Source organism: Poecile atricapillus, chromosome W, assembly GCF_030490865.1.
Source record: "Poecile atricapillus isolate bPoeAtr1 chromosome W, bPoeAtr1.hap1, whole genome shotgun sequence".
NCBI lineage: Eukaryota > Metazoa > Chordata > Aves > Passeriformes > Paridae > Poecile > Poecile atricapillus.
In genome coordinates, this window is record NC_081288.1 from 37,713,944 (window position 1) to 37,736,354 (window position 22,411).

General features: G+C 36.6%; 1 protein-coding gene across 1 annotated transcript in view; it reads right to left on the minus strand.

Annotated features, from left to right (window-relative positions):
• The window catches only part of LOC131592086 (otogelin-like protein), a 91,748-nt gene that overhangs the window by 44,555 nt on the left and 24,782 nt on the right, over positions 1–22,411 (minus strand). Inside the window, exons 20-26 of the mRNA XM_058863364.1 lie at positions 20,543–20,752; positions 19,511–19,676; positions 18,377–18,451; positions 17,784–17,836; positions 16,937–17,099; positions 13,741–13,848; positions 12,686–12,824 (exon numbers count right to left, since the gene is read on the minus strand). Coding sequence (XP_058719347.1) covers positions 12,686–12,824; positions 13,741–13,848; positions 16,937–17,099; positions 17,784–17,836; positions 18,377–18,451; positions 19,511–19,676; positions 20,543–20,752 — 914 coding nt within the window. The remainder of the gene's footprint in view (positions 1–12,685; positions 12,825–13,740; positions 13,849–16,936; positions 17,100–17,783; positions 17,837–18,376; positions 18,452–19,510; positions 19,677–20,542; positions 20,753–22,411) is intronic.

The window sequence follows — 22,411 nt, forward strand, 5'->3', positions numbered from 1 at the left end:
TTCCTACTTTATTTGCTTTCCTGTTTATTTCTGTACCAATCCTTGCAAATCAACAAGTAGCCATAACTCTAGAAATTACTTGAGAAAGTTAACTTTGTAACATTAATATGAGTCGATAATTCAGTTCCTGAATCTGGTTCAATTTTTGATCAAATTCAGTCCTACAGTCATCAGAAACCTTAGACAGAGATAAAATAAAAATCTTGGAAGTGGTGAGTAGCACCCACTGACTAATCTAGTCTTATGTGGGACACTTGGGTAGTGCTGGGAACAAAAAGGTTCTCTTCTTGCTAAAACTTTTGCTCCCACCCTCTTTTGAATATAGTCTCTGAGACTGATTAGATGAAACTAATTGCAGGTGCTAATGGGCATAGTGTGCAGGATAGAAATGGTGGTTCTCAGCAGCTCCCCAGTCCCAGGAACTACTCTTGGCTCCCAGCAATGCTCTTGAAGAGCTCCACTTGGCCACAACAGGAGGCATGCCTTGGCTTGGTTTCTGCCCACAGCATCTCTCCCCAGAGCTTCGCTCCCTTCTGTAGTCAATGTACCACTGCTTTGGCCAGCATACCCCTGAAAGTTTCAGGCTACTTACTCCTAACTGCTTCTTACCTGTCTCACATTTGTACCCTTATTTATTCTGTGCTCACCAGAATTCAAGAATTTTAAAAAAAATCAGTATTTTTTCCTCATCAGTGAGAAATACTGCATGCAGAAAACAGATGTTATACAGTGTGTGCATTTTTTCTTAATAAAAGTCATAGTGACCAAACTCTTTAAAGTTCACTTTCAATCTAAAATCAAAAACAAAGCCAACCCCAGATGATGGAAAGCATAGAGGTATTTTTTTGCCATACAGAGCAGGTGCTACCGTTTTGCTACCCTTAGTCTAGCATGACCCACAAGCCAGAGGATGCTGCTACTGGCATAGAAAACACTCTACAGCAAGTGAGTGCTTGTGAATGCAATAAGCACAAGCTGTGGGAGTCTGCCTGCAAGCTCTATGTTACCCTAATGCCAAGGCTTAGGAAACAGGTGATACTTGTCAGCAGTTAGATTGGAAGACAACAGTTACAGCGGGTAAAGTTATTTACTAACTGCTTAGTGGTGAAGGGGGTGTAGGAAATCAGATCTCCATGATCAGGTCTTTAAAGTCAGTTTAAAAGTATCAAAAGCTTTAAGGTAGAGCAAAGTTCATCCGTTCCACTCTGTTGTAAGGTTGTTTCAGGTTGCACCCAAAATAAAATTGATCACTACTACCTTATTGGGAAATACACTATGTTTCAATTAAACCAGGCCTGCTGCTGGAGTGAATACAATTATTCCCTCCAAGTCAGATAACAGCCCAGAGCATTTTTTGATTTATTGGATGTGATGTGGTAAATTAAAAAGGAGACAATCTCATTAGATTGGTAGATAGGACACAAGCTGATACATTCTGTGCTGGCCAACTGAAAAGTGAGAAAGGGAGTTACCTCCCCACCACGGCTCAGTGGAGAGAAGGACTTTGCTTGCTTGCAGTCTCTGGGTCTATTTGATGCCTAGGACATTGTGGGCTCTTCATTGCACAGTTCATTCTTCTTCAGTTAGCTTAGTGTCAGCAAAAAGGGACACTGAGTTAGTTAATAGGGAAGCAATGTCTTCCCTGTAAGAAAATAAATAAAGAGCTTGATTTTAAATAAGGACAGTTAAATCAGGCTAATTATCCCACAGTAAAAATACACCTTTTTTGGCAATGAAGACAAGTCCATGAGGCAGCAGTGAGTAGCTATATTAGCTATGCTAATTGAAGCCTGTGCCTTCAGAGTCCAGGCCAATCCCTTCAGTTGAACAGTATCAAAACACTCAAGTCAGAAGTTTTTGTGTATGGTTGGGATTTGAGCCAAGGGCACAAACTGAGTTATATTTCAAGTTAACTCTGCAGTGCAGAGAAGCCTGGAGCCAGGAAGTGTTTTGCTGACCAAAGCCAGAACAGGGAGTCCTGAAGTACTTCCTTACTTGTAGGACTGCATGATGGTGTTAAATTACTAGAAATTATGCAGGATGGATATGCAGAGATACTGTGGTAGTAGCTCAACAGAGTTATTAGTAAATCAGACATTTAAGAAAAAAGGGCTTTGCATTAAATTCTGAATCTTCTGTGCTTTCTATTTTTCTAATTAAATCTTAGACCTAAACCCAAACATAAAAATATCATTATGGATTACATGTCTCTTATGGCTCTAAGCTTTCCCAAAATCATTTGCTTTACATATATCTTCTTGCCATTCTCTCCATATAGCTCACCAGACACCTTTCCAAGCCACATGGTACTAGACAAATTCGAACTTGAATGACAGTTTCTATCACAGTCTTCAAATTATTCTGTAGCAGCTGCACATGCGGTGTCTTCTTTCAATAAAGAAGAAATAAAGTGCAATTGAAACTTAGCACTTAACTATCACCAATGCAAAAGAAAGGACTATTCAGATAAAGTGAGGACCATCTTCTGATGTTTGTGTAAGACAGGGAGGTCTTAGGCAAATTTCAAGAGTTCTTAGGGAATGTGATGGTATAAATGATAATGATTGAGTTCCATCTCTCTAATCTGCTCTAAATCCACACAAATATGAAAACAAGCTTTTGTCGCGACCACTAGAAGAAATGTCTGAGTAGACACTAGGAGCAGGTCTAATGAATAACAAGGTGGGGGTTTTTTGGTTTTGTTATTTTCTGCACAGCCTCTTTCCAAGGCAGAGTCACTCTTTACCTTTTTAGGTAAAATGCACCCAGCAGGGGATGTACTACAGTTCATCATGTGAAACCTACTTACGCTGACAGAAACTAGAAATAAAATGGTTTTCCCACTGCAAGAGTATCTTCCCACGTAAATTACCATATCCAGCCTGTTCCAACTTAATATCAGTTTCTTTGTGATAACATGGAGTTGCCAAGCAACAGAAAAGACAGAGTCACAGCTCTGGGCAGTCAGTCAAAAGCTCATTGTCAGTCCCACTTCTCAGAACATTCTTTTTCTAGACTTCACTGCACTTTTTTTCCATATTTCTTCCTAGTCAAAAAAGCAAAGCACTGCTTTCCTTTTTCTGGTTTGGTGCTGGTTTGGGGTTTTTTTTAGCAGTGCTTGGGAATGCTAGAGTTTATTTTTGTTAGAAACTTTCTATTTCAATATCCTGTTAGAAATTTTCTGTCCCTTTTAACCAAAAACAATGCTATGTAGTGCGCTTACATAGTCAAAATGAAGCCTGGAAGAAGGCAATTTAATTGGCTGTATTAATTTCTTTGAAAGTTTCATTAAAATCTCTGTAACTGTTCAGTGTAAAAACTCTTTCTTTTCCATTCTCAGTACCCTGATTTACCCATTACTTTTGGTTTGTTCCCTACAAAATTGCAAACTAGGGTGACCATAAAGGCCAGGACATCCTGGGAGTAGGGTAGAGATAGATTAGACCTATCTTCCTTTTGCTTTAATGATGGTTTAGTTGTTTTCATATATAGCTACAAACAGAAGCACAAAAAAGCTCTAAAAATACTGAAAAAAAATTACAGTAGTTTAAAAAGTAGAATTTCCTTTCTATTTCCTACATATATTCAGAGATTCCTTAGCTCTGTTCAGATGCAATATTTCAGGAGATTTTATGGAAAGTCAGAATTAGCTTGGTTGCGGTTTAGTGGCTCTCAGTTTCTTCTGAAGGAACTTAACATTTGAAACTTTTACTTCTAGTGAGCTTGATCTAGGAAAAGCAAAACATTTTAACCTAGATTTAGGAAGCATTTGGGCATAAATATATAAGTTATTTTGGACAGCGGACAAATGCCTTGACATCTAACTTGTTCTTACTCTATTAGTTTCCTGTGCCATTTTACTATGGACTTGATCTCCAGATAATCAGTGAAAACACATTAATTATGCAAAACTCATTTTAATTTACACTAAGAAGTGTCTTTTATTGAAAGGCTTCCTTTGTTTTGTTGGTGCACTAATTTCTTCCACACCTTGCCAGAATTACATATACAGTCCACGTAACTTTATTTGATCCCTGTTTTTGCATTCTGCACTAATTTGTATCAGCAAATGTTCTTCCCCACAGCTATTAAAACAATGCAGCAATATTGCTTGAAGTCAACAGATGGCACTGAAACACACTGTCTCAGTTTGGGAAGAAATCCACATGAAAGTTGGGAAAAATATTATGGGAAAGACAGTGGGTGATCCTCTTACACGAGAGAGAAAAGAGAGAAAAGGAATAGTAATAGCACAGTTTTTTCCCACTGATGTAATCTATTTTTATACAACTATTGAAAAAAAAATAACCAAAAAACTCATCTAGGAACTAAGAACCTGAGAGCCAAATTGTTTATGCAAATGCAGATTAATTTTCTTTTCCTTCACATCTTCTACATGGCTGCAGATTATTTTCACTCTAAATATGGCAAAGAAGCTTGCAGTACACTTGTAAGGTATGAGATATTTCTAGCTTTGAAGCACAGCTGAGTAGAAATGGGGGAGAGCAACATGACTGAGCAGATTCACCGATGAAAATTCAAGAGAAGTGAGATTATTCCAGCTACTGACTTATCCTCAAACAACTTCCAGATATTTCCTAATGCATCCATGATGACTTTCCTATTTCTTTAAAAGTGACTTCTGAAAACGATATATCTCAAGCAGAATAAATTCTCAAAAACTCCAAAAATATGTATGACAACTATCTATATGTATGTGTATATACAAGCAACAGGAAAAACATATAATTATATAATATCTTCTTTATACATAGGTTTTTTTCTAGCAGATTTTGATGCAATATAGAGCTGTTGGGTGTTCTGAAGGTTTGTCAACAATAAAATCCAAACCCTTTTTTTAAAATCTAATAATAACGAAAATACGTGACAGTAAATATTTTACTTTATCTACTTTAAAAAGAACCTTGTTCTAACTCAATGTTTCTTAATTTTGGAAACACTAGAGAGAGACCACTGAAAAATTTTGATTTTCTTTTTTCTGAATTTTAAAGAGAACTATATTAAAAGGTTTGAAAAAAAAATCATTTAAAACATATTTCCTTTTGCTTAATTTACTTAACTTTGCCTGCTTATGTACTAGATTTAGCTTTTACACAGGTAATGCAATCCCTTTCTAATTAAAAATGAGACCTTCTGAAGACTGAAGATTTGGGAACATTTGAATATTTGTTACCAAGTGACACATTCTGTAATATGAATTATTATTAATTACAAATCAGCAGCACAGTTGGTGGTGTTAGTTTTAATATCTAAGAATGTATTTATATATATTTACATGAGACCTGTTAGTGTTGTTTTATTAATAAGTGCATGATAAATATAAATATTATATTGTTGTTGTAATGATAAAGTGCAACAGGAAAATAAGGGACAAGAGCTCCAGCAAAAGATTGCAGAAGCTAGAAAGCTGCAACTTCCACAAAGCTTTTATGTTTTTCAATATAAAAAAAGTTGTGTGTTCATTTACACTGCTGAAGTTTAGTTTTTATATATTTAGACAAAAAAAATCTAACCCTCATACCCTGACCCAAATCAGAATAAATTTAATTCACAGTTCTCATAGCTGACCAACACCCAGAGTCAGAGGCCATACATACATAAGCAGCACCTGAGGTGACTTGCCCGAGCATCCAATCCCTCCAAACACAGAGAAGGGCTGGGTGTTACTGCTGCACACACAGCTCTGAAACAGCAGCACACCATGCTGGGCTTTGCTCATCTTTTCCTACACTGCATCATCAACAGTCCATGAAGCTGTGCCCACCAGAGGCTCTCAGACTCAGCCAGCCATTCTTACAAAAAACTGCCTTTCAGGCAACCATAAGAGTAAAACATTCTGGGGTCAGTATAACCGAAGGGCTTTTGGATGATGAACATTAATCCAAAATCAGAAATTCAAAGCAAAAGGTCACCAAATAGCAAAGTCCTCTGAAAGGGAATCCAACTTCTGAATCACACTATGCACACATCACCTCCAGACTGCCATTCTCATTGTAACGAACTTTTCCCCAAGCCTTTCCTGGAAGCCCTCCATGCTAATCTGCACAAATTGAAAGAAATCTTTCCTTTGTTGGATAATAAAAGTGATTCATTCATTGCATAATTTAATGGTCTGGAGAATCAGGTGGTGGGGGCAGAAAGGCGTATAGAGGTAATTGAGTCTGAAATCATTGATCTGAAGAAAATGGAACCAGAGTATAAATCCATCGCCAAGTGTAATCAGATCTTTTGCAGGAATAGAACAAATAGAAAAACAGGTACAGCTGAAGACAGGATGGAATGGGATGTCTCCCTGAGGGAGCTTGCTATTGACCCTTACAGGACTTCCAGAGACCCAAAAGAAAGCGGGCATCCAGAAAGGTTTCCCCTGAAATCATGGGACTGATGAAAAACAAACTGTTGGTATTCTTTGCAACTAGAGCAGGACAAAATATTCACAGTGAACAGGTTTTTTTTTTCCCTAAAATGTAGTCTCTTTCTTTTTTGGACACAAATTTTCAGAGAACACATAATTATTTCTACACAGTTACTACTGCTATAAATAATTTGATAAGAAGTTGGTGGAAATATTTTGTTACATCATTTACTCATGAAACTACATCCTGGAATGTGGCTTGATGATTATATATGCTAATCAAAAATTTAAAGGCCCTTTGATTGAAATACCCATGTACAGCTTTATTCCCTGAAAAAATGAGAATTACTTTTAGAGTCTGGTGCCCAATTTTAAATATTTGTAATTTCAAATTCAACATTATTTACTTTCCCATTAAAATCTCCAGAATCTATTAAAAGAAACTATTTGTCTTAACTATGAATAGTCAGCTTGACAATATTGATTAACCATGAACGTGCAGCTTTAATCCTCTATAGGGTTACTGATAGCAAGAAGAATGTATTTATTTTACAGTCTATGAGAGAGACCGTGCCAAATATTTAATTCTACATATTTGCCAATTTCATGGATCTACAGTCCAGCTACCCGGCAGAAAAGATGTTGAAAAGGAGCTGCACTAAAATTTACAGATACTCAATAAGGGAGAATAGGATAAATCCTAGTTCTGACTTCTCAGATGTGCCAAATGAATAACTGAAAAATTGTTGCTCTCTGTGTGATTGCTTCAGCTTATGCCCTGTCATCATCTAAAAAAATTACCACTCAAATATATGCACAAATAATGGCTAAAAGATTATCAGCACATCAAACAACCTCTTGTATTAAGCACTCCAATAAAAGTAAAATTTACTAAGAGCCTTGAATTTGTTTCAAGTTACTTGTTCAAGTTACAAAAAGCTCTGGAGACTGCTCAGCCATAGGAGAATCATTTGGGAAACTATAGTGGTGGTTCCTGAGGTGATGCAGGTTTTGCTAAATGAACTTAATGAAGGGGATCCTATGTAATTAATGTCTGCTGACCCAAGAGAGTTACATCTGCACTTCTAATTGGCATAATGGTTTGATTATTTGATCAAATGGCTCAAAATGGTTGTTGCTTTCATAATCCTCCGACTTTGGCTTAAAAAGAGTTTTCATGATCGCATCAAAAAAGCTTAAAAAGGCGACTTAAAAATACTCAAACCCCCAATGGGAGGTAAAAAGAAGTGAAAATATTTTTACCACTAACTTTGAATTTAAGAATAATCTATGAAATAGGAATATTTGAGGATGAGGCATTAGTTATAATGACCTTCATCTTTCAGGATATAGGAACAAAAGTGCTCATTCCTTTCTGTGCTTTAGGACCTTCATGACAACCTAAGGTTAGTGGAAACTCAATGTTAGTGGAAATACTTCAGTGGGGGTTTTGGGTGTTTTTAAAAAGGCAGATGAACATTGCAACAAATGAGAGGTCCCTCTCATTTGAGAACATTATGATGGGTAGTTTATCCCTTTGAACTCCTGCTTGAAATCTGCCTGAAAGCAGAGAAAATATTTTTTTCTGAGAAATGCTACTAATAATTTGGTTTTGGGAATATTTTTTTCTGAGAAAAATTTTTCTTCTGTTTCACAGAAGAGAACATGTCTGAGGGGCTCCAAATGCACTGACCCTACAAGCCTCAGTAAAAATGCTGAGCTGCGGGACTGAAAACCATCACAGAAATAACAGAGGACAACTCTTGTCATAGACATCAATTTTACCATAAGGGGAGAAGTTTATGAAATAGGTAAGTGGAAGAAACAGACTGCAACTAATAAAAAGTTAGCCAGAAAAATAACCCCATCTTTTGGAGGAAAGAATGTAGCATTATCAAATCAGTAAAATAAGGCAATAAGCAAGAAAATGAAAGAAAAAAGATATTTAAATATTTTCAAGTAAGAAACTGTTTGACTTTAAATTTATTGTTCATATTTAGATTATCAAAGTGAAGTGTTTACATCATCTACACTGATAAATGAGTTGGTCTACTAAGATTTTTTCCTTTTCATCTTCAAAATAACTGAGATTTTTAAATGTTAAAAATAAATATTAATGTCTTCTCTGTGAATGTCATTCATCTATACAGGGACTTCACATCTCAGTGTGTAATGTAACTCCTAACTCTTTGATAAAAGGGAAGTTATCATTTCATGAGACTTTACTGCCCTAATATTCTTAATTGCTGATCTAAATATTTTTTGTCCAATGGAGAAATCTGTTGAACTTGTTATAAAGGGCTTTTTCATACACTTACAGTCACCTTAAACAAAAAGGCCTGACAGGAGACACTGATGTTGAAAACAAGTAAGTTTCATAATTGGCTGAAAGCTTACACCTGATTTTTCTCCCACAAAAGCACAAGGGCTCCTTATTAAAAACATAATAAAGGTAAGGATGAGTTCTTTGTTTGGTACAGTGGAATATGATGACAAATTAAAGAGATGTTCAAACAGATCGGATTTAGGAAGGCCAACAGCCACATCAAACAGTGAGGGCTAATAACATGGATGGGAACAACACACTATTATGCCTCTGGGGATGATGGATTCAGATTATAATTCTTGCACTCAGTTCTATATCTGGGAAGAGTTCAAATGCCAAAAAACTGATTGTAGCTATGACTTCCCTTATTGCCCTGCTAAAACACCTTCAGGGTATTTCTGTTAGTAGAAACAAAGCAGTCCACTGCTTACAGGAAAAAATTAAAGGATAAAAGGGAAAGGACAAACTCATTACAGTTTTGTATATACAATACTACAACCACTTTAGCTGCTTCAGTTTCAGGAGTCTGCTGAGCATTTCATGTCATCCATAAAAATCAGCCTCACAACAACACTGCAAACTAGCATTAAATCAATGGAATGTGTATTAGCAGCTGTGAAATCTGTGATATCTTACAGGCAGGAAATGAAGCACACAGCACACACCCCCATGGCAGGGGGTTTGGACTAGAAGACCTTTAAACATCCCTTTCAACCCAAAGTATTCTATGATTCGATGATTGTGTTAAAAAAAAAAAAAAGGTTTGTAGAACAGGTTTAGGTGCTACTGCCTTGGATAGCTGTGCCTGCCAAGATGTTAGGCAAGGAATTTAAATTTTACATTTGTATATATACTTTTCCACCTTTCATCTGGCTTCTCTATTTGGATAACAAGCTGAAAGAGACAGGGCTCTCTTGCATACCTTCTCAACAAATAGTAGCTCAAGGTAGACTCATATTGCTTGGATCGTACTATTTAAAATGTCACAATATCAGGGGAAGAGGATTATAGAGAGAGAGAGACATGGAAACCTTGCTTTAGGAACAAAAATTACTACTTCAAACAAAAGCAGCTTCATCATGTTTCCATGTTTGCATATATAATGCACATCATTATAAGCACATCAGGATGTGGTACAAGTGTAGTGTAATTGTGTACATGTATTTACATGTACAGCACATGTGATTATCACTCAGCCTTCTATTATGAAGATGTACAATTGTGTTTAATTTCTTTTTCTCACTTAAAATTCCATTGCTGCATGATAGTAGCTAATTTAGTGCCTCTCTTCATGTAATGTAGTTACAGGGTTTTGTTCTCTGTTCATTGATATGCATTTGTTCATTGTTGAATTTCCTCTTTTATTTTATTATGCAGTGTTTTCTACCATAAGGTCTCTTACAACTTTTGTTTCAGCTGTTCTTACTGAATTTTTATCATCAGAATACTCTGCCTCAATCCTCACATCACATTTTCGAAATTGTTTCTGATGCTGAGTGCAGGTCTCAGCATGGATCTCTGTGGGATTTCACCAGGATTTCTCCCTTCTAAAAACAAAAAAAGGTCACTTATTCCTGTGTTTTACCCTAGGACTTGTAATTAGTTTAGCAGAGGGCAACAAAGATGATGAAAGGACTGGAACATCTCTCTCACAAGGAAAGACTGAGGAAGCTGATCCTGTTCAGCCTCCAGAAGAGATGGCTGAGAGGGGACATCATCAAAGTTTTTAAGTATCTAAGGGAGGGTGTCAGAGGATGTTTCCAGGCTCTTCTCAGCCAAGCAACAGGACAAGAGGCAATGGGCAGAAAGAGATGTACAGGAAGTTCTGCTTAATATAATAAAGAACTTCTTTACTGTGCAGGTGACTAAGCACTGGAACAGATTGCCCAGAGAGGGTGTGGAGATAATGAAGAACTGTCTAGTCGGAATCCTGCACCATATGCTCTAGGATGACCCTACCTGAGTAGGAAGGTTGGACCAGATGACCCACTGTGGTCCATTCCAGTCTGACCCATCCCATATTTATTCTTTGAGAATATTTATCCAATTCTATGGGATGAGTTCTCATCCTGTATGAGAGTAGTTTCTAAAACATATTTTTTGAAATCTTTCTCCAAAAGGTCTTTGAGCTAAAATACACACATACTAACTTGATTATCCTTATCCATCTATTTATTTTCTTCACAGAATAACTCAGAAGACTCATCATGCATGAATTTCTTTTATTAAAACAGAAAAAAGGGGTGGTTCAACTCTTTCCTCATGGCAATTTCTCTTTATCAAAATTTCTGTTAAGTTCCTTCATATATAAATCAGACATATTGCTCTGCTCCTGTCAAATTCAGCCATTAAGTCCTTTTAAAGTATTTTTTCAACCCTGCCATCTTCCATTCCTCTGATTTCAGGGTTGCACATCACATAATTCATCAGTTACGTGGTTTAGTTCCCTCAAAACTCAGGGGTATCTTCCATATAATCTCATCCTTCATTTCTTTTTCTTTTTAATATCCCCCCTTAAAAATTCTCAAAACATTTCCCAGTCAAAAATCAGCCCACAGATCCATCTTCCATTCCAGACATAATTATGCACTTCCTAATATATACTAAAGAGTCCTTCAATATAGGTCATGAAAGCTTTCCATATACTAAAGAAAGAAAAATTGTAAACAAATTAGGCTACACCTTCTCACATGAGCTGAGTTTGGGAAAATAAATTATGCTTGAAAAGCTGAAAAAGGGAAGTCTGAAAAGCCGATCTGTGTAGGCAGTATTTTCATCGTTTGTGTCATGTTCACCTGAAGGATGGTCCATTGGCAGTGTGCCACGTGCCTTAATTATTTGGCTGTCAACTTTATTCTTGGATGCCAAATGCTCCCCACGGATTGTTTCCAGATAGGCTCTTTCTTACACAGTAGAGTGACAGGTGATATTTGATTGTAAAAGCCAAACATTCCAGTATCATACTAAATTTTGAAAAGGGAGCATGGATTTGTCTTACAAACCTCTCTGAACAAATGGCACAAGAATTAAGAAATTACAACCTACCTTTCCACATCATCATACAGGCAAAGTAACCCTTATTTTTTGCATCTTAAAGAAGAAAGGCTTGTACAAAGGTTCATATAGCTCTAAGAGTAGGAGCTTCATTGATACATGCCAGGAATTTGCTATGAGGTATTATTATCTTTTTCAAATCTCTCTTTTTTCTTTTTAAACACACACAAAAAATCTGGAACCAATGTATTTAATCCACAATGTTTACGGTAGTCTTTGTTGAGAAGCTATGCTTTATTTGCTAAGTTAGACAGGAAAATTTCTAAATGTCTAAAATATTCTTCTAAACATATTGCAGTAACTGAGAACACTTAATCTTAAAATAGCAACAATTATAATAAACAAGAGTGGTTTTAGTAATAGACTATATTTTTAAATGTCAGTAATGGTATCTTTAAACAAAAAGCTAGCAATGTGCTCTAAGTGTGTGCTGCGAGGAACATTAGCATGTAGCTGCCAGACAATCTCAATGAATGATTTCACTGTTGAATTATGAAATCATCTTGTTTGATATTATTATACACATAAAATCCAGATCTGATGCAGGTCATGTTCAAGAAGAATTCCAAGAAGTCTGAGCTCATCACTAACCCTAGACCAAGCAGGGTTTATAGATAATTATTAAATAAATCTATGGATTATACCCAGTTCTAACAGTTCCTATAGTGCTATTCATTACTCATTGTGACAAAAGCATGCTTAAGGTAGAACAGAAAACATTGAGTTTTTCTCTTCTCTAAACCATAGAGATATGCAAGAGCATACCCACATGTCATTTTCAAACAGATGAGCACAAAATGTCATGTACAGGTTCTTCTTCCACATCTGTTCTACAAGTGTTTTCTTAATGCTTTTTTCTATAGATCAACTGATGTTCAAAATACTTGTTTTCTCATGGACACAAGAAACCATATGGCCAATCCTCTTACCTTTAGCAGGTAAGTTTGGCAGTCACTGACATAATCATACTCCAGTCCATCAAAGGTGTAATAATGTCGGTCTCCATAAATGGTGCACACAGCAGGGCAGGGGTAACTGGTGCAGTTGAAGACACCTCTCCGACAAACACTGCAAGGAAAACCAACAATCAGTGACTCCTCATAATGTCAGTAATTTGCTGGATATTTTCAAGAAAATGTTTTCTTGCATTCTTTATTTCAAATCATGCAGAAATTAGTGAATTCAATAAAATTCTCAGACCTTGAAACAGAGAATTGCTTCTGAAGATATTGGGGATGCCATGGCAAGAAAGTTTTAAACATTTTGGCATCTGCCCATATGTACAATAAAAATGAATTAAAAATAAATGTAAAATCTATTTTTTATAAATTTTGATAAAGGTCAGCAAATTTTCAAAGGAAAATACCTCCAGGTGCTACCTGTAAGGTTTCAGAGTATCAGACAAATATGGCATGAGTTTAAGAAATTAATGCTGATCTTTTGCAAGATTACTTTCACAGCCATTCAGTGGCTTACACAAATTTGTATGAAAGTAGTGCTGGCATCCTCTATTTTTGCTTGTGTAAGTGTAAATCCTCAGTTGATTTGCCGGTGCAATTTTAACAGATTAAAAGCTGCCATTCCAATTTTTTTTTTCATTATTAAATTAACACTTAACTGAATAAAGATAGTTTGGCTAGAAAATTAGCATATCTCTCTTTTTCTCCTTGATGTCTTTCATTATATTCTATTCTGTAAAATACCACATCTTCATCTCAGAGACTAACAAATGTGTGTGAAGTTTAGCATTTGTTCTTGACTGCTTTTTAACTTGGATATCTTCAGCTTCCTTTCAAGATCTGAAAAGGCACTCACCCCAAAGTCTTCCTACTTATCCAAGTCTATCAGTAAGCCTAATAAAATATATATCCTGTAGCTATCTATAAACAAGCATCTATATTTTTTGATTTTCACAGTATTCAACACATTTTCTATATCAGTTTCACTTTGGCTCTAGATCCAGATGATTTGAAAATTAACTCACCACGTGTAACATGGAGTAGCTATTACTTCTCCTGACAGAAATTCTCTGTCTTTCCAGGTGCACGGACAACTGTCAGGAATATAACATTTCCCTCTGTGCTCAGCCATCCTTCAAAATAAAATAATTATTAAGATGAAAGAGTAAATCCAAAAGACGATCAAGGTAACTAAATGTGTCGTGTATTGTTGAAACCCCATCAAGGGCAACCAGTCTTCCATGCAGCCAAGGAAAATTGTTTCATTGGCAAAAGCTGTCCAAATCAAGTGATCTCCACTGTGCACAGCTGGAGACCTCACCAAGCTCACAGCTGCAGCTCTCCTTTTCTCTAGAAAGGGCTATGTTGGTGTGGGCTGCAGTTCCCATGCAGGAGTGTAGATAGTGTAGGTATTCCTGTCTGAAGGCTCCAGAGCAGCTGGGTGCCATGCGAGCTGCTGGGGCTGTGGCCAGACTGCCCTTCCCTCTCTGCTGCTCTCTTGTCCTGCTGTGCCAGGACAGCTGCTGGACTGCAGTGCCAGCTCCTCTGCACAGACAGCGTCTGTCCTGTTCTGAGTGCAGAACAGTAAGCCGGCCCATGGCACCTGAAGCGCAGTGGAGGTCACTTGCCTAGATAAGGGAAGCTGAAATAACTAGCAAGATTAAGACCAAACAGGTATTTAATGAAAAAAGTGTCAAATATAATTAGATCAATAACTGACCCAGATATATGGTCAACCTCATTCTGCTATCTCATTTCCACCTATTTAGCAATTTTAACTTTCTTAACAAAAATGCTCCTGACACTCCCAGTGCTGTTCTTTGGGAGAGCAATTCCTGGAGTTACCATGCAACACAAGGCTCAAAATAAAATCTAGACATTGTTCTGCTGGAAGTATAAAGGAATAGACAGTTTCATTTTCCTCACCCCATTAATACTTCATTAAACAGTAATCAGCTCTAAGTAAAAGAGTCAAGCGTTCAGAAAATTTCTTAAGGACTGGAAAACACCAGAACAGATGGCTTGGGAAGGTACTTAGTCTCAGCCAATAGAAGCTAAATGTCTCTCAAGAATAACATCAGTATTGCTGGTGCTGCCTAAAGGCATGAGAAAAACTTAGTCCTGTGAAGTCCCTTTCCACACTACTCTGTCCTTCTGCAACTGAGTTTAGCCTCATGTCTCCAGCTCAGTGTAAGGGCAACTTCCAGTGTATCTCTGGGTGATGAATTTACTGTTATTCTCAGCTCATTTCCTCATGAAAATTTGAGCTGTTATATTATTCAACTTCTACAGTATATCAGAGACTTCCAGCATTTCTAATTCTTTGTCATCTCTTGAACTACTGACTTAAAGAACAACAAGCTGCTGTGTAAGAGCTTTAACAATAGAAAATGTAAACCAGTTTTATTTTAGGAAGACCATTTTTTGCATACTAGAGTCTATCATTTAATGGTTTTCCAAAGAAAAGGGTTTCAATACCATGCAGAACCTGCTTTACTTTTCAAGCACCATAAATACCCAGGATGCTAGAATAAGGTGCCAGTCTCCAGGGGAATTAAGGATTCCACCCCAAAAGTTTAGGTCATTCAATCAAACAATGGTTAGTGGTAGAAATAAGGTGGGAAAGGAGAACCAAAGAGAAGAATGGCAACTCAGGAGAGTTTAAAAATTGCATTACAGTAAAATGTCCCACAACAAGTTTTTAATGACTTACCCACTTATATTTAATAGCAAGAGACATATTTTTAACATTTTCTTGCATTAAAAAGAGACTTTTTGAAACTAATTTTTACGATAGTACAGCTGGCCCTTCCTAGTTAAAAGCCAAACTCACGTTTTGGAACCATAAGGCTGAAAGGCATAATTAAGTACAATTTAATGAGAACATTACTAAATGTTCTACTAAGTGTTATACACTTACTTTTCAACCTAATGGCAAAAAGAGTGTTTATTCTCTTATGAAATAAAAATAATTCATGTGTTTTACTGTATTATTTGACAGAAACTTAGGATTTTGCTTGTCTGTACTCCTGTTATATTTCAGAAAACAATCAAGTAATAATTTGAAATGGCATGACTGTCAAAGCAAGGCTTTAGCTCTGTTTTTAACTTTAATTTTAGTTTCTTCAAATTTTCAAATGACCTTTCAAGTCAATACTGCTAGTTTAATTTAATGAAAATATCACCGTGATGTTTCAGTTTATTACTAGTTTATTCATTTTACAGATTCATGTACTTTTTGTGCTTATAGTAATTGCTTATTCCCATAACATTAATGGTCCTGAAAGCCAAGTTCTCAGTTGAGGCAGAGGTTTTAGAGGACTACAGAATAAGAGGCAAGAACTAGTGAAATCTTAAATAGGTATGCCTGAAATCTGTACGTTCACCAGTGCTTAGTCATCTATGAACATCACAAAGTGCTGGAAGGGGAATGGTGACAGTCTCATTTATACTCTGAGCTGTGCACAACTGATATGCTGTCAGGAGACCACTGGCTACACATGAAATAAAATGGAAAGTTAAGAAAAAAAGGGGAGCACTCCATCTGAGATGAGCAGCAATTACAGCAATTTGCACAGCATATTTGACTCCTCAATCTGAAAGTGCACACAGGAGGTGTCAGGAGGGAATGGGAACAAATGGAGGAAGTGGTGATTGATCCTGACACAAACTACAATAGAAGTTTTTAGAATTTATACTTGGATTTGACCTCTGCCAGGCTCAGCAGACTGCTTCTGGGCACCAAATCCAAATACTGGAGCTAAGAAAACAAAAAAAGGACAGAGAGAATGAAGGGAAATAGGGCAGAAACCAGTCCATATACCTGCCCTCCCTGCCCCAGGCTGGCATCGACATTGTAAGCCTGAGTAGAAATTCAGGCGAGAAAAAGACTTGGGCAGCAATAAGCAGGAGCACAAATGGTTTACATCAAAATTTTTTGTCATGTTTGCTTTTACATTCAAATAAACTACAGGGTGCAAGTGGTGGAAATCATCTCCTGTCCAGACAGTCCCAAATACCAGCCAATTGGAATGGTAGTAAACTGAATATCTTGATGGCTTTTTAGCTGTTACTATGCCTCTGCCACAATTTATAGAACAATAGTTTCAAAATTAGAAGTGTGATACCATTGGAATTTATGAAGTAAAAAGAAATTTTCATAGTTGAACAGTGGAAAATATGCATTTGGCTTGTGCTCCAGGTTGTTCCATCAAAGCTTACCCTGGGGGGCAAATGCAGCCACTTGCACAGGGTGGTGAGGGGACACAGGAGAAGTTCATGGCAAGGTTTGCACAAGAGATCCCACAATTCACACCCGCTGCTGGCAACCCAGGCACAGGAGATCTGCAGTCATAGTAGATTTTTCCTTCAGGGCATACATGAACTTCAAATGCAAAATGAAGGTTAAATAAGATCAACAGTTCTTTTACATTGAAGGTTTTCTATTTGTTTTTTTCCACAATCTATTTGTTTGGATACAAAGGGAGGTTACATTACAGTTCATATCAGAATGCAATTGGAATAATAGTCTGTAATATAATCTATATTACAGATATATAAAATTAATATATGTTCTAATATAAAAAACAAATAATATTAAGCATATGGATGCATGCATCCTGGATCTCAAACACAGTCCATTCTTAAGGATGGAGCCATTATACCTTAGGCAGAAAAAGCCCTTAGAGGTGGCATAATTATCAAGGTACCTCTAAATCTATTAGAAATATATTAAAAAAATTTACTTTCTACAAATTAAGGTCTTAAGGCTTCCTAAACACGGACAGTGAGGCTAATTATAGGTATTCCCATGTGAATACATTGACCTAGATGTCACATGCAATTATTTATTTCTTTTAATTTCCTGAGTGACTGAGTAGTACAATTCGTACTACAGAAAAAGGGGGAAAAAACCCAAGACTATTTGTGCTTCTAACTTCCTGTTTTAAATATGTTGTGATAAAAAGTATCTCATAATTTAAATACATATGAGGAGAAAACCAAATTACTATTCAATATCAAATTCTCTATTTGTGCAACTTTTATATGTGACAAGACTGTAAATTACCTATGTTTTCTGTAGTGGCTTCAATACATTTCACTGTTCCATTCAAACATTGGCTAGAAAAGAAAAGGAAACCCATGTTTATTTAAGGGAAAAATGTTTTGTAGCCACCACGTATAAAAGATTATACAATTCAACCTAATTTAAACAATAGGAATTAGGAGAAGAAAGAGGATTAAAATCCAAAAGCTTGAGTTCTGCTCAATATTTCACTGGTATTTTCTAATTCCTGATCTGTAGAGAGGGCCTAAATTCATAGTTTGTGTTCTATGTAATTTCCTAATTTCCATTGAAATAAAAAAAATCTGAGTACAACCCCTGTGAGAATGGAGGGCCAGGTGATTCAGGATGCAGGCAGTATAACACAAAAAACTTATCCACCATGGCTTGCAGAATTTTCTAGAATTATTTTGTTAAAATAATCAGGTACATAATCCAATTTATACTAGGCTCCCTTCTACTAAGTGTGGAAAAAAAAAATTTAAAAAATCTTGAAACAATAAACTTTCAATCTACATGAGAAAAATTTTCAAACCACTTAAAGTAGTGTCCAAACTGTGATACAAAAAAGATAAAACTCTTGCACTCAAACCTACCAGGAGCCTGTTGGAGTAGGAAGGATTTCTCCAGGCTGGAGGGCTTTGCCTTTGTAACGACAATGACAACCAGATCTATTAAAAGAATATTCATGCATTTAGGTAGAAAAACAAGATGAAATGGGATTTAAGGGCCCTCTATTTATCAAGCTGTTATGATATGCAGGTCACATCGTAATATTAACATAATTCATCAACTCAACTCTTGGATGTACAGTATTCTTTGAAAGACAAAAACTTAAAGATGACACTCAGACTGTATTGAAGTCAGTGGCAAAACTCAAATCATCTTCAACAAAGCCAGGCTTTTTTTTCCTCAGTTTCTGTGCTTTATATTTGCTGTTTCTAATTCTGTGCATTATTCTAATAGAAAGAACTTTTCCTTCCCAGTTATGGGAGTAGAATGAAAACTTGCAGTTCCCATTCAAAGTATTGTTAAAATCATGAACTAGAGCAATTATCATAGCAAAGTCTGTTAACTCTGCGATAAGAGCCAGATGGGTTAGAAGTAGCAACAGAATGACTTAGAAACCATGAAAAAATGTGCAGATAAGAAGTTAGTTCAGTCTTGAATAGTTTAAAACAGTCTTTATCCCTACAGTATGAACTTTACTGATCTTTTCAAAATATATGTTGCAATGAACAGAAATAACTGTAACTACCCACGGTGGTAAGCTATAAAGTTTTGTATATGCAACATACTAAAACTATTTCCTTTCATTGACCATTTCCTCCCATTTAACTGAAAAGGTTTGCATTGTGAGACCAAAGAAAAGACACTTCTAGCTGCTCTTCCCATACTTTCCCTTACTTTATAGTGCCTTCTCGCTTTTTTTACAAGTGCTAAACTTGGAAAACAAAGTTTTCACATAAAAATACTATCCCACAAATTAAAAAAGCTTCACGACCCTTCTCTAAAGCAGTTTGACACTAAAGTGAAGCAGATGTATGTACACACAGTGACAGATGAGGCCTCACTATTGATTAGTAAGACAGAACATTAAATCTTCACACACTGTTTGTTATCTTCTCTAGGCAGTCTACATCTTGAGGGAAACTGCAGCAAAGCCACTTTAAATCTTGCTGGAAAGAGGAAAATGCGCCCATACATATATTCCATTTTTTATTACTTACATTGAGACACAAAAGTTGACCGACTCTTCAAAATACTTCCCATCAGGACAATTACATCCTTCTGCACAGTCATCAGCACAGATATTTGCCACAGAAAGTGAAGCACAGGAATGTTTACAAAAAGAAGAGCACTGATGATAAAGCATACCACTGTGACACATCACAGCTGGAAGGAAAAGAGTAAGAAAGAAGGGAGAACAGCATACTCTTAAAATATGAAAAATAGAAGACAAAGCAGTATATCATGGAAGTTCAAAAAAATCAAAGCAAAGTGGTCTCTTGTTGCACTGGGTTTAGCTGAAATGCATGAGAAACATATGCTGTTTTACCAATTTTTTAAGTCAGAAATATTTAGATTAAGGTGGGTTTGTGTTAAAATAATTCTTTGACTGGAATAATCAGTTTTTTAAACAGTAGCTTTCTATTCTTTCTATATGTTCAGTTGGGCATTTATCTAGTAATTCAGACTTCCAAGAGAGGAAGAATGGTGCAGCTAAGGCTGAGGCATTGCTATACGGCTTAGAAGCAGAAATACAGGAGTTGGATTTCACTAGCCCTTGTTAGTCCCTTCCAACTTATGACAACCTAAGATCCTGTGAAATGCTTTGCTTTAAATCATTACTGTATCCTACTTGTCCAATCAGTAGTGCCCACCCTGCTCTGCCAACCCTAGGAAACCCGTGACAGCCCAGCTTGCCTTCTCCTAGGGAATGGCTCCACTCCTGCCACTCCCTGACTACTTTATCCTAATAGGGGCTTCCATATGACTTAGGGCTTAAAAGAAAGTATTGCATTTCTCTGTGTGACCAATAGAAAGGGCAGACACCTCCCTGTCTGTGAGGTAGCTCAGGGGCCCAAATTCAGATGCCTAATGTAAAGGCTGTTACCATTCTCCCCCAGTACATCATTACACCATGGCACAAGTCTAGTTTCCAGGAAAAAGAAGCCAACCCCTGTATTTTGTGGAGTGAATGAAATTTGTAGAGTTTTACACATTGCTAAGAGATCTTCCGTTGTGGAAATGCTACTCACCGCAGTAAGAAACATGAGATCTGAAGTCAACAATGACACCGTGCTTGCCACAGACATAAGCATAGTGTGCCAAAGCATTGCACAAGCAGCTGCTTCCACATTTGCAGGCATCGAAGCGGCAGAGCTGGTAGTACAACCCTGGACTGATGTACGCATGGCAGGGAGCAAAAACATCTTGGTTGATGACATCACAGTGAGATGCATACCCAGCTAAGAAGAGGTGACATTGTTTTAGCCAGATCCATTTTAATATAACAACTAGTCAAATGAATAGCACGGCATATTAAAACCAAACATAGCCAGCTGTGCAATAAACACTTGCATACAATGTCTTTCTGTAAAATTCTATAGCTTAAAATTGATATTACAAGCAACTCCCTCAAAAGCAAACTTCGCTTAAGATAAACATAACCGTACTAAAACATTTATGCCTTTCTCTTATAGCTCAGGAAATTTAAATGCCAAAATAATATATTTCTAAAGAATAGTTAAAAGAGTTCCCCAAAGCTTGGAATATGTTTTCCTACTCGACATTCATTTAGCTTTAACATCAACAACGGCCATGTACTTCCAGGCATGTGGTCTCAGGAAGTATTACAAAGTAGAGCTCAAGGGCGTGCAAATCCCAAGCTGGCCATACACATTCTAGCAGCAGCAAACCCTCCTCCGGCCCTCTGGCTACTAAAGCAGACTACCACCACAAGTGGTGGAATAGCTAAGGAACCCTGATGTGGATTATTATATTTAAGCCACTTTTGCTGCTGAAAGAATGCACCTCCCCTTCAACCTCCATGTTCATTTCCACATACACATATTGACAGAAGAATTTCACATTTATGGATTCTCTCAATATATTAGATTCAAGGACTGAACTTGACTCAGTTGAAAATTAACCTGACAAAATAAGTAACCAAGCAAACAACAATTTATTTTTTTTTTAGTTTAATCAGGTAATTATCATCTCAGAAACAAAAAAGATGTCTGTGCTTGTAGCATGGTGTGGATCACTTCACTCTCCACTGCTTTTTTACAGTGATTATTAGAGGATCATAGGGAAATTTGAGTTGGAAAGGACCCTCAGAAACTCATGCAGTCCACCCTCCTGCTCTAAGCAGCTCACATTTATGTCAAACTCCACTGAGCTAGCACAGAACTGAGGGTGAGGCATGAAGGCTCTGAGCTGTTCTGTCTGAGATCTAGAATTTTAGAAGACAGACAAGAAAGGCATAAAAAACTCCTAGAATGCCCCACATTATAAGAGATTTATTGTTATTCTAGGCTTGCTTCAACAGGCTTTAAATATGGATAAATCCCAGATTCTTAGTGAGATCTAATTTCTGAAATATTAAAAATATTAGACTACATTCTGTCACAATTGGCAACTACAGTCTACCCATTGTCTTCATTAATTGAAAAGAGCAGCAATGCAAAAACGAGACAGTGAAAGTTCAACACAAGCTGGTAGGCATGCCAACCAGCCAAAACTAAATATTTTCTCAGGAATTTGAACAAATTCAAGCCTCTCAAATTGTCTGCATCAGTTTTTGTCAGAGAACATAGCTGGAGGATAAAGAAATTTTTAATGCAAATAAGCATTGAGGACTTTTGATCTCAACACTGTCTCCTGTACTTTCTGTAGCAATCATACATCAATTCTTTCTTCTCAACTGGCATCATTTACAGAACCATAAAAGAGCTAAAAATCTGCATGTATATTTAGTACTCATAGCCAGTAGGCCCAGCACTAAATGACCAACTAGCTTTTATTTATCAAGTACTTACTTCATTTTACATGCTAAATGTATGGCAAAATGGTATTTGCCTAAAAAAAAAAAAAAAAAGAAAAAAGAAAGAAAAAAAGAAAAATAA